Here is a 12,650-nt window from a genome sequence, read left to right on the forward strand (position 1 = left end):
GGCTCCACAGTCCCAGCCTCCTCCAATAACAACACAACAGCCCAAAGTTTGTCTCACTTTTATTTACATCATTGCACAGTCCGTTTCCCCAGAATGCACTGGAACGTGGTGTGTCAGACACCGATTGCCCACATCCACGAGCTGAACATCTCCTCTGGGGAGGTGGATAAGACTCAAAGAGTCACTATTGGGTCTTGCAGGGGCACATGCAACAACTCCAATTGTTGGCAATGACAATAAAGCCAAGGATGCTGAGTGCAGCTGTGGCCACACAGCAGCCCAATGCCGGGCCCCCACTGCCCCAGCCAGGGGGTCCTGGCTTTCACAGTTGCATATTTAGATTGACAGTGGGTTTCTAACTGGAACACAGGCTTCATTAAGTCCTTACCCTGGGGATGTGCTGTGTGAGAGAGCATCCCTCATCACCTGCCAGAACTTGGTGCATTGTGGGGCCAAGCTCCTGGGAGGCAGCCAGGGCTGGGAAGGTTAAACCACCCCACACCCCCATCCCCATTTTCCTTCACTGGTGATGTCCTGATGACAAGGGGGTTGTTGGGAAGCAGCTGAAGGAAGGGGCACCCAGAACAAGGCACAGAGCAGTGGTGCAGAGCCTGCTGCTATGGAAGGGGTATGCAGAGCAGGGAGCGCCTGCGTGGGAATGGTATGGGACTGGAACAGGGACTGTGACTGAAGCTGGGCTGCTGCAGCCTCTCCACCGAGAGTACCAGGAGCAGAGTAATCCCTGCATGAGTGCATGACTAGGAAAAGGGCAGACGGGTGTGTGGAAGAAGGGAAGGGACAGTCGGGCATCTGGCCGAGAGAGAGGAGCAGAGATGTGCAGCCTGGCTGTAGCAGAGGAGATTCACCCTGCAGTCACACCAGCCCCTCATGCTTGGAGGAGAGACCAGTTCAGAGCAGCCCTCAGGGCACAGAGAAGCTGCTGCAAGATGTGTCGGGGTATCCCCAAGCTGCACCAGAACCCTGGGAGAGGAGATAGAGGAGAGCAGACAGAGACCACGGCACAGGGTTGGAGCAATCCCGTTGGGCAAGATGGCACACTGGTCCCTGCTGCTCAGGCCACCAGCAACTTCCAGCTCAGGGTGAGGGAACAGAGAAGGAAACATCCTGCTTTGCAACTAGAGAGGAGGAAGAAGTGCACATGGTGCTTTGAATTCAGAAAATTACAGATCTCCATCTTGCAGGGCATTGCAGTGATCCACTTGCTTTCAGCAAAGGGGCAGAGGGACATGACCACCACCCACCCCTTCAAGGACACAGACCCCTCAGAACCTGCCTCCTGCCTGCTCTCTACGCTCACCACCATGGAGCCAGAGCCCAGGCTCCAGCAAAGCAGCTGCACACACTCCATGTGGCAGGGCAGGGTCCTCGCCAGCGTTCTCCCAGCCTGTGAGAGGCTCTCTCTCTTGCTCTCGGGAGGCTCGGGAAAGCTCAGCACCAGGCACGGGCACTGTCTGGCAGGGTGAGGAGGTGGCAGAGGCAAGGACCAAAGCCAAACCAGGGGCATTCTTGGCAGAGGGGGCACTCTGAGACAGAGGGCTTTGAGAGCTGCATGTGCTGGAAACACAGGTGAGAAGAGGAGGAACACCGGCCCCACAGGCAGGCAGCACTACCAGGGTTGAACCCAATCCCAGCAGTTCCTCTGGAATGTGCAAATAAAGCGCAGAGACAGCCAAGAGCACCTGCATTCCTGCCAGCACCACAGGGCATGGCCTGTCCCCTAAGGTACGTGTGAAACTGATGCTATGGGAGGTCCAGCCTCAAGGTGGCAAAAGGACATCAGCAAACAGAGACTCCAACTCCCATCTTCTGGGGCCAGGAAAGCTCCTTTCTCAATCTTTTCAAAGCAAAAGGCAATGGTGGGTTTAGCTAGTATGGAGCCATCTCTCCCCACCCTTGGATCCTCCATCTACCTTTGCCAGATAGACCAAGAGCTGACTGCATCTGAGTCCTGGGGATGAGCCAGGATCTCAAGGAAAGCATTTTGTGAGATCATGTCTGCACTGGAAAAGATTCTCTCATTCTGAAACTGATTTTGAAATTCTCAAAATTACAGTACTTTACAATACAAAATGTTTCCATTCGGTATTGCGTCATTTTACTCCTTCTGGGATTATAATAATTATTAAAAACACTCAACTTTCTAGAAAGGACAGAACACCACAAAAGAGACCAAAGAGTAACAGGAAGGTTGCTGCAGTATATCAAAACCAATTTAGTGCAAAGGAGAAGGGGGCTTTCAAGAATGGTTGATGAAAAATGTTCTTCATATGTTCATTTGGAAAAAAGGCATTGATTTAACCTCTAAATGAGATCAGGTTGCCAGCTTCTATCCTGAAGCTTAGAACATCAAAACAAAATGATTGAAACACAATATGCATGGCCATTAAAAAATAATATTATATATAGATATATGTATAGAGAGAGGGAGATGTTTTCCATGTATAGTATTTCGTTATAGGAAAGTGTCCCTGCAGACAGGCATTTTCTGCCATCGGGCTCTTTTGGGCCATTTCACACACAGATGTTGATTATGTGTCTCTTTGCCAAAGTCTAAAGCACGTGCTGAGTGCAGAGTCCCTTTGGGTGGGATGATTGTTTTTCAGTGTCCCCACAGCTGCCACGTTCCCTGGGCATGTGGCGACACTCGACCCTCTACCTTGGCCGGCCGCGGGACGGCTCAGACGGTGGTCTCATCCGCGGTCTTCTTCATGAGCTTGGCGGAGAGGAGGGAGTGGGGCATGGGGTGAGGGCTCCGCGAGGCTGGGATCATCAGGCGGACTTTCTGGTTGGTCCTTCGCCACTCCGAGTACAGCTGGCAGTGGTAGCGGAACGAGACCTGGCGGGCAAGAATGCAGTGCTGTCACCAACCCTGCCACTCATGCTGGAGCGCATGCAGGGACAGCCTGATGCCAGCACTCCTTTGCCTCTGGGGACCCCTCATCCCAAGGTAAGGGAGACAACACTGACCCCCAGCATGGTTTGGGGCACTGACAAGCAATCAGTCCCTTCCTGGTGACACCAGGCTGAGTGGGCACAACCAAAGGGGCCTTCTGGGACGAAGTTTGCTCAGCTGGTTTTGGGTCTGGACTGGTGAAATGTGGTGGAGATTGAGCTACAGCTCGCCCCTTCATCCAGCCCCAGGCTGCAGCCAGCACCTTGGGTGAGCAAAACAAGGGTCTGAATCTAGACGGCCTCCTCCCATCTCACAGGTCCCAGGGGACCTTCTTCATCCTGCACAAAAACCTGCCCTCCTTTGTCTGAAACAACAGGACAGCAGCTGGACTCATTTTTTCCTGACAACAACGTGACCTGGGAGACTTGTTCACAGGAGGGAGACAGCAGAGGATGCAAAGGCTGGAGGACCTGGAGCAGCCCAGCAGAGCTGGCCCTGCACTTTCAGAACAGCCCTGCGAGAGGAGCTTCGAGCTCGGCTTAAATACTGAATCCAGTTAGCCGCTGATCCAAACCAGGCTTTCTTACAGGATGCATTTATCTGGCAACTAGAACAGACCAGGAAGTGCATCTGACACAGACGACTCAGTAAAACTATTGCTTCTGGATGGGTGTATGACACATCTTATGAGAAATGAAGCTGTGCCAGTGGTGGCACTGAGGTAATTGAGCTTACTGATCTATTCACACCCCTCCTTCCTGTTGCAGAGGGACTGTGGCAATAAGACTGCTTGCTGACAAACTCATCTCCCAGTTTTCAGAGAATGAGGAACTAATGGTGGAAACCTCAAGGAAGGTTCCTGCTCCACACGAAGAAGCTGCAGTCTTGGCTACAGCCTCTCTCACAACCCTCCCACTGGTTAGAGCCATGAACCCCCTCCAACACATCAACCCCTGGTACTGCATAGCCCTAGGTTGAATGAGCTGAATATGAATAAAGAGAGGCTTCACCTAATGCCCTCCTCTGCTCGAGAAAAAGTGAAGCACAAAGAATTAGAGCCATTTTAGTCCGGACTTGTTACTGCACAAACATTTTTCCATTTCCTCCAGGTTTCCAGCTCCTCCCCACCAGTCCTGAGATAGAAAAGACGGAAACACTTCCTCTTAGGGTTTCCAATTTTAGCTTGCCTCCCTACAGAAACAAGCTTCATGCAGGAACATGCAGCATGGAAACTTTCCTCCATGCCTCCCATGCAAGGAGTGGCTCCAGCTTTTCCCCCAGGCACTCTCCTTCCTAGAGCAGGCACTGCTGCAGCACCCATCATCTTGCCCTGGCTGCCAGGTCTGTGGGGGAGAGTCGTAGGGAGTGTCCAGACCCAGGGGAAGGGGTTACTCTGAGAAATTGGAACATGACACAACAAGGAAATGGACTGAGGAATTTCTATTGCCCACAGGACTGCCAGTTTTTTGGGGTTTCACTATTTTTCCTGCATCAAGTATACTTTGTCCCTTCCCAAGGGTGTTTCCCTGCAAGCAGTTGGAAAAGGGCACTGACAGGGCATGAGCACACACAGGGCTGGAAATAGGAGAGCCAAAATCAAGAGTCAAACCCAGAATTCCACACAGCAACACAAGACAAGAAAAGTGAATGGGAAACAGAGGGAAGTCCCTGGCCTGGCAGCCCCTGGAGAGAGCAGCCCTGGAGCCCTGGGAAAGGGTCAGGCAGTCCCACTGAGCCTCTGTTGTGCCACATCCAAACCCATATTTGCTGTCAGGCTCTTCTCAGCTACCTACAAGCTACAAGCTCCTTGCCCTGTAATTCAGCACATCCAGAGATGCCAAACAAGGTGTCTGGAGGAAGCTCTCTCCCAGCACAGATCAGACTGGCTCAAGTGCAGGTTCCTGGCAATCCCCAGTGCCCCCCCACGCAGCAGTGGGCCAGGTCAGGCTGGCTACCAAGCCTTAACTCGGGGCCGACCATGTAACCCAGCATCAGAGAAGCCATGGGTTTCCCATGGTTTACATGGCCGACCATGTAACCCAGCATCAGAGAAGCCATCAGAGGGCCAGAGAGTTCCTTCCACACACCTTAAAAATACTGCTTAGGAGTTTGTTTAGTTGTGGCCAGAGAACCCCAAGGCCAGTCTGCAACCCAGCTGGGCACGGCCAGTCTGTGCTGAGCAGCAAAAGCATAGAGGGACATGGTGGTAAATTATTTAGGAGTCAAGCGTGTTCCATATTTTACTTTTCCCCTGCACTGCCCAGGTACCAAGTTTGTGTTTCTTCTTGAACCACAGATAGGTCACTGCCTGACCCAGCCCCATGCCCTTCCCACCCAGCCCCAGCTCCAGTCTCATCCCCATCCCAGCTCCAGCACGTCTGTGCCAGATAACTGACACTTGGGGAGCACTGTGACAGTCTGTAAAGCAGATGACCAGGAAGTGGTTTGAAGTGGTCTTCCATTCTCAGCAACACCTTTAGCAGCTTACACACGAAGATAACTAAACAGACATTCAAAGTGGAAGACCCCAAGGTGTTCTCACACAGAGAGGTAGAAATAGCAGGTGGCACTGACAAGGTGCAAGCCAGTGCTTCCAGCTGCTGTTTGAGGGGGAGCAGGACCCTGGCAGATGGCACTTACCAGTGTCCAAAGGACGTAGATGGTGAAAAGTGCTATAGTGAGTGCTATGAGTCCGATGGCCTCCAGCCGGCTGTTGAACTGCAAGTGGTCCTGGGCCCCACGCAGACACAGCCAGCCTGAGATGGCCGCCAGCGGAGTGATGAACAGGAAACACACCATGTCACAGAACAGGGTCCTCTTCTCATTGCGGGGCCCGGGGTCCTTCAGCCACTGTGGGGAGGACGGGAGAAGGGGATCAGTCTGGGACAGGCAGCGTGCACAGGGCGGGAGGAGCTGCGAGCTCTTGCCTGCACTGTGCAGTCCGGGTGGACCTGGCTGACTCACATCAACCTTCTCCAAAATGGAACCAGAGAGTGTCAAGTCTAGGTTCAACAACTAACAAGGCAAATGGGAGAAACAGCTAAAGAATGAGGACAGGGGAAGGCAGTCATGAATGCAGAAGCTCCTGGGCTTTCTGGAGTAGTGAGGAGCAGGCACTGCAGGACATCAGTTCAGTTAAAGCCTGGCTTAATATGGATCTGACAGGTCTTGACTGAGCTTCAACAGAAAGAGACCCAGGACTCTAACTGGTGAAGGGGCTGTGGGAAACAGGGGCACTGGGGTCTGCAGCAAAGCTAAGCTATAAGAGCATCTGTCCCAAATCTAGCCCTTGGGTTCCTTTGGGAGAATCACAGCATTTTAGAGTTTCACAGGCTATCTCCAAATGTTTCCTTCTTTTGGGATCCTGACTTGCTTCCAGTGTAGGTTCATTTTAGATACTTAACTTCAGCAACAGCAATTGTTCTATTTCCCTGGGATTATGCTATTTTCAGCCTTTCCTTTCCTTTTTTAGAACAGCAAGAAATTGTGGTTCCTACAGATACCAAATTATTACAGCACATCCTTACTGGGATCTGTGTGTGCTGGCCTGCAGATTCTTTCTTCTTCTCCTCACAAAGATGACTGCCTCATTCAGGATTTTTTAAATTTTATTTTTAAATAAAACTTGGATAACATTATTGACAAGGCACAGGCAGCGCAGGGAAGAGACTATCAGGTACCTGCTTTGGAACAGACAGCTTGGGAAGGGAGCCATCTGGGAACTCTGCACACAAAACTGCTTTCCTACTCAAACCCCATAATTTAAGGGGCAATACAGAAGTGGTAGTGGCAGGTATGCAAGAAATTAGTGAGATCTCAGCACAGGTAGCCTGAGGACATGGCTGGCCAGAGGCATGCAGAGAGAGCAGGCTCAGAGGGAAGCAGGGCAGAGGGCACACAGGTGGGTGTATATTTAACTGCAGCAGGGATGTTCAGTGAGACAGAGCAAAAAGGCAAGAGTGGGATGGGAAGCACAGTCAACTTTTGCAGAAATGGGAAAGAGCAGGGGGAGCTGGCAAACATGGGCATGGAAAAGGGGGGTAGCTGGGCTGGTTAGAGCTGCAGGAACAGCAGGCTCTGCAGCACCTGGGACGGGACACTGAACTGGACATGAGCAGAGGAGAGGATGCTGCAGTGACAGGTATGAGCCTGGCCAGGAATTTCAGGTATGAGGACTCATAACCACAATATTTTAGAGATGTGACCTGAATCATCTGAACATTTTTGTGGTAACAGTCAAGGAACTTTCATGATTCTAAAGCCATTTGGAGCATGACTTGATGGGCAGAGAGCCAGAAGAAAACCTCAAAGAATCACAGAATCACTAAGGTTGGAAAAAACCTTCCAAGATCATCAAGTCCAACCATCAACACAGAACCACCTCCAAACCATGTCCTCAAGTCATCCACACATTATTCGAACACTTCAAAGGATGGTGGCTCCACCGCTGTCCTGGCAGCCTGTCCCAATGCCTGACAATCCTTTCCATGAAGAAATTTTCCCAATATCTAACCTAAACCTCTCCTGGCACACCTTGAGGCTGTTTCCTCTCATCCTGTCCCTTGCTCCCTAGGAGCAGAGCCCAACCCACACCTGGCTGCATCCTCCTGTCAGGGATTTGTAGAGCACCAGAAGGTCCCCCCTGAGCCTCCTTTTGTCCAGGCTCAGTCCCCCTCAGCTGCTCGTGGTGCTCCAGACCCTTCCTCAGCTCTGTTACCCTTCTCTGGACACACTACGGTGCCTCAGTGTCTTTCTTGGACTAAGGGGCCACCCCAGGATTTGAGTTGCCCAGCACAGGGCGATGGTCACAGCCCCGGTCCCACTGGCGACACTATGCCTTGTAGAGGCCAGGTGCCATTGGCCTTCTTGGCCATCTGGTTCATATTCAGCCACTGCTGACCAGCACTACCAGGTCTTTCTCCACTGGGCAGCTTCCAGAGAAGGCAAAACTGGTTTGGACAGGAGCTGCGAGAAGGGAGGCACACCTGCAGGTCTCCCCTTGTATGGCTCTGCAGAGGAATCAGTGTGATGAGTTGCACAGGGACAATAAAGACCACACATGCAGTCTGAGCAGTCCTGGGAGGACATGAGGGGGGACAGCAACTCATTGGCACAGGAAAGCTGCTCCCATACACAGCACCTCCTGGGCAGCCCCAGTGCTCAAACCCAGCCACGTGCCAGGCTCTACCCGGTCCAACCAGGACAGGGCTGCCTGGTGACACAGCACTCAGGTGAGTGCCAAATCACCCTGTCTGGACCAAGTTCCCTCAAGCAGCAAGCCCAGAGCACACCATTCCCTGCAACAGGACGTGCTGGGGCACTTTTGACCCTTGTATATTAAGAAGCTCAGGCAGATAGGTATTTTACTGCGTCTTAATTCTGTTTATATTCTGTGTGACTTTTGGAACTCCTCCTCCCCAAGATGGGAGACAAACATATAAAGGCAGGAAGCAAATTAATTCCCTTTTGAAGTAGTTGATTTACTTTGCCAATATGCACTGACACACAGTAACAAAACGGAAGACAATAAGTCACTCTAAGGGTGCAGCATTTCTGGCATAGCAAAACAATGGTGCATATGGGACTTTAAATAAATTTTGCAAACAATCCATAAAGTGGTCAGGCAGATGAAATAATTTTTCTAGGGAAAAGTATCAGGTAAGCATGGGAAAGCAACAAAAGCACAACTTGGTCTTCTTCCAGCAGCTTCCACACTGCAATCATGTCTGAGACAGAAAGGAAAGAGGCAGAGGTGGCTGCTTGCTGCCATTTGAGCTATGAGCCGAGTCCTGGATCCTGCCTGAAACAACTTCTCTCTGCTTGTGTGACAGAATTCTGGGTACAACCATATTTCTTTGTCCTCCAGCATGATCCTGAGGCTTTTCCAGATACTTGGATCAGCAGAGTTGAGGAAGGGAGCTCATTTCTTAGAGCCACAGCAGGGCTATGGGATGATGAAAAGCTGACCTCTGGGTTCTGCAGTGCCCATGAAGCTTGGGTGAGCCCAGGTGATTGGGAGGCAGGAGGGGAGCAGGCAGTAAAAGGCACCAGGACATCATCAGCTCCTCTGGAAGCCAAGAGCACAACTCAAAGCATATCAGAACAGACTCTCAGCCTGTCCATCCCAGCACCTGCTGCTCCATGTATCTCAAGGCTGGGCTGCATTCTGCCCCTCGGGACCAATGGTAGTGGACAGAAGAGGGACTCTCCCAGTAGCACTCAGCACCTTGCAGTCTGTCTGAGGGCTTATAAATTGGTATTTTAAAAATTAGCTTTCATTGATTCTTACAGCTGACTTACCTTGTGTGGCTAAATGTCCATGGCTGTGAACTGTCAGCCCATTTCATAAACACATCCCATGCAGCATTCAGTGCAGCACAGCATTAGAGGGACCAGCACTCTCCAGCCAGCATGTGCTCACATCTCTCCCTGCCTTGCACCTGGACCACTCGCTCTGGTGGGCATGAGTCAGGTCCAGTGTGACCTGCCAGCCTCACCAGCTGACCCTGCCAGAGCTCCCCACATGCTTCACAGCTACAGCACGATGGCAAGTCACTGCACCACTCAAGTATTTGGCTGCATTACAAACATCCCACATGCTTTCTGCTCACCAAACAGTTACCCTGTGGCTTCTCAGGTGTCTGTTGATTTTTCTTCTACTGCTGACATGGTGCCTGGGCTATAAAAGCCAGAAAAAGATTACACGAACTTGATCACTAGCAGCACTATTAGCCCTGTCCTGAGAAACATGTTGAATCAAAAAATACAGCTTCAGATGAGGGACTCTCACATCCCTTCTCTGGGCCTGCACCAGGCCATTTTACAGGCCATCGAGCTCCATGGGCAGCCCCAACAGAATGGTCCTGTTTCCTTCACCAAGGTGAGAAGCGATGTTTTCTGACAGAGTACCCAGAATTCAGGAAGCCAAGACCCAGAAATGCCCCTAGCCCTGCTTGCAGAGCAGTTAAATGCTGCAGCACAAAGCTGCCCCTCCTCATCCTCCTTTCCCCAACTACCTGCCACCAATGCTCCACAAAGCTCCACAAACCAACTCTCTCCTTGTACAGGCATGAAAGCCTTCCCTACACCCTCAGCTGCTGGGAAGCACAGGGCACTGAGCTGACCCAAGAAATTCAGGAACACTATAAATGGTTGACAGGAGAGGAACAGACCCAAGCACTGCTGCAGATCAGTGGGACACTTTCCTCCAGAGCAGCACATGTTTCCATGGTTGGTGGCACCACAGCAAATGCCACACCATGGGCATGCCCCAGTACGGGTTCACAGCTGCACCTCAGAGAAAGCTCACTGGTCTTCTGGATCAGCACAGCACAGACAGGGCTGGACAAAGTGCTGAAGATGGACAGATAAGGAAGACTAGTGCTGGTGAGTCCTGAGAGTGCAGGGGTGACATATTTCCCATTTTGGCCCCAAATAGACCATTGCTTTATGCAGACCAATGCCTGAGACTGCATAGAGAAGTGCCAAGAGGATCTCAGCATCTCCAGACAGTAAACTCTAGTAAAGAGAGAAAGGAAAAGATTAGAGGAGTGGGAACTCAGCTGGAACCAAGAAAGATTTGTTTTTCACCAGATCCAGGAGTCTAAAAGAGGCATGCATTGAGCAAGGAGAGAGGTGGGCTGGGGAAGGGTAGAAGAACACAGATCAGACAACAGTGCAATGAGTTCAGCAGAAGAGTTTGAGGAAAGCAAAGGGAAAAGTCTGCCTGCAAGGAAGATAAGGCTGGAGGAGGGGTGGGGGAGAGCTTACATCACAGCTCAGTTCTCTGAACTGGAGGCGGGGGTTGTGAGTGCTGTGCCAGGCGCTGCACCTAGAGGCAAAACTTCTTTCTCTAATAACATAAGCAGGAGTAACACCACAAGTTCTGCCTGCCAACTTCCCTTTGTGTGTTCCATGGACATCTCTGCAACACCTTCCACAGCCACAGAGGTGCAGGAGACTCAGGATATGAAGCAGAAGGACTGCACGTGACAGACCCATGGGAGGTGTTCCCTATTCTAGTGTGAGCCACACAGTCAAGCAGCTCCTCAGAAAATTTCAAACACATTTCGTTGGGTGTGACATTATGTTTGAAAGCTGTACTTTTAAGAGACAAAAAAATAATCCACTGACCTACATAACATATCCAGTTTAGGTGAATCAAAAGTATCAGCAATAATTGAAAAGTAATTATCTTTAATCAAAACTGTAATCAAACCCATAAACTCCAAGAAAAACAATAGCAGCAAAAAACTGTCAGGCTCCTGTACAGCACAGCATCCTTGGAAGGAGCAGCTGTATTGTGGAGGCAAAGGAGCACACCAAAATCACTAAAGCAGCCCACTTATTAAAAAAGCTGTTAAAACACACATTGCTGGAAAACACTAGCACTGAAGACATGGAAGCAGAATTTTCTTGGGACTCTCTGACGAGATTTGCTTGCAAGGACAGAAACAGGGAAACAAAAGGTGTGGCTGGACTGCTCCAACAGTAACTGGTTCACCAGAGAAATCTATTCTGGAATTAGTGAGATGTCTTAAATTAGTTTTGCCTTAGCAAAGATATTAAATGCTTGCAGAAGCATTATGATCAAGTCCTGCATTATACTTCTTAGATTTCCACCATTAGGATATGTTGACTTTCAACCTCCCAGTAATTTTAGTAAAGCCAGAGCCTTTGGTCTCTGCACCAGCAGTTTGTGTCCTCTCTCAGAGCAGAGACCTGAAACCTCCTGGCTCCTCTCCCTGGTGCTTACATTATATGTGAAGAAAAATACACCCTTCCTCTGGATTATGGAGTGATCTTTGCTGGGACTAAACAGCTGCTGCTCTGACACCTGCCTGACCTGCAAGCCCGGGACACTTCCACAGAGACCTGGGCTGGCGGCACAGACCTGACCTGACCCCTCTCCATGACAGGATGGAACCACAGAGACCTAAGCTGGCTCACAGCAGGGGCAGATGGCCCCAAACCAGGAGTCTTTGGGCTGCTGAGGTGGTATTTCTCTTCAGCCCATTGAGAAAAACTCAGAGGGGACAAAATTAACAACAGCTTGAAGCAAAAACACTTTACAAGTGGTTAATTAACTGAAGAGAGAAATGAGAGGGTGAAAAACAACACAGCAAAACACACAAAACAAGGTGGCCATGAAAAGGAAATACTTTTGCTAGTAACCTGGGAAAGTAAAAATGGGCAGGAGTGGGCTCAGGTACACCAGTACAAACCAGCCCACACCTCCACCTCCCTCTGTGGGCAGTGGGCTGCAGTGGGAGAGGGCCAGGAGCTGTGCAGAAGGCCTTGTGGCTGTACAAACACAACTACTCTGTCACTCCTGGTAATGCTTTCTGGATAAACATAACACACTCAATACAGTCCCAAACATCTCCATCCACGCAGCTCTGCCTGAAATCCCAAAGGATAAAGTAACTCCAGCAGGAAGACCACTTTGTAAGAGAAAATAGGTTTGTGATGGATTTTGCCCCAGACCAAAGAGAAGAGTTTATGTGAAAGGGAGAACATTAAGGACAGAGGCAGGGGAGCCAGTATTTTGACTTCTACACAAGCTGCCTGTAACACCACTTATCATGGTTCTCCTACAGCCAGGAAGAGGCAGGTTCCTCCAGACAAGTTGACACATCCTAACTTAACCTTCTAAGGAGACAGGAATTAATTGATCACAAGAGGTATTCCCTTCTCTCCATACACTCTACAGGACTTTAAAGAACAAGGTCTGGCT

At 50.4% G+C, this 12,650-nt stretch overlaps 1 protein-coding gene across 4 annotated transcripts in view; it reads right to left on the bottom strand.

Moving 5' to 3' along the window:
- Positions 1-53: 53 nt before the first annotated feature.
- The window catches only part of MARCHF2 (membrane associated ring-CH-type finger 2), a 33,960-nt gene continuing 21,363 nt past the window's right edge, over positions 54-12,650 (bottom strand). For 3 of the 4 annotated variants that reach the window (XM_063403042.1, XM_063403045.1, XM_063403043.1), the window contains exons 4-5: positions 5,555-5,764; positions 54-2,857 (exon numbers count right to left, since the gene is read on the bottom strand). In XM_063403042.1, coding sequence (XP_063259112.1) covers positions 2,699-2,857; positions 5,555-5,764 — 369 coding nt within the window. In that variant the 3' untranslated portion in view covers positions 54-2,698. The remainder of the gene's footprint in view (positions 2,858-5,554; positions 5,765-12,650) is intronic. The other variant, XM_063403044.1, reaches the window with a different exon arrangement.

This window comes from Prinia subflava, chromosome 8, assembly GCF_021018805.1.
Source record: "Prinia subflava isolate CZ2003 ecotype Zambia chromosome 8, Cam_Psub_1.2, whole genome shotgun sequence".
Classification (NCBI taxonomy): Eukaryota; Metazoa; Chordata; class Aves; order Passeriformes; family Cisticolidae; genus Prinia; species Prinia subflava.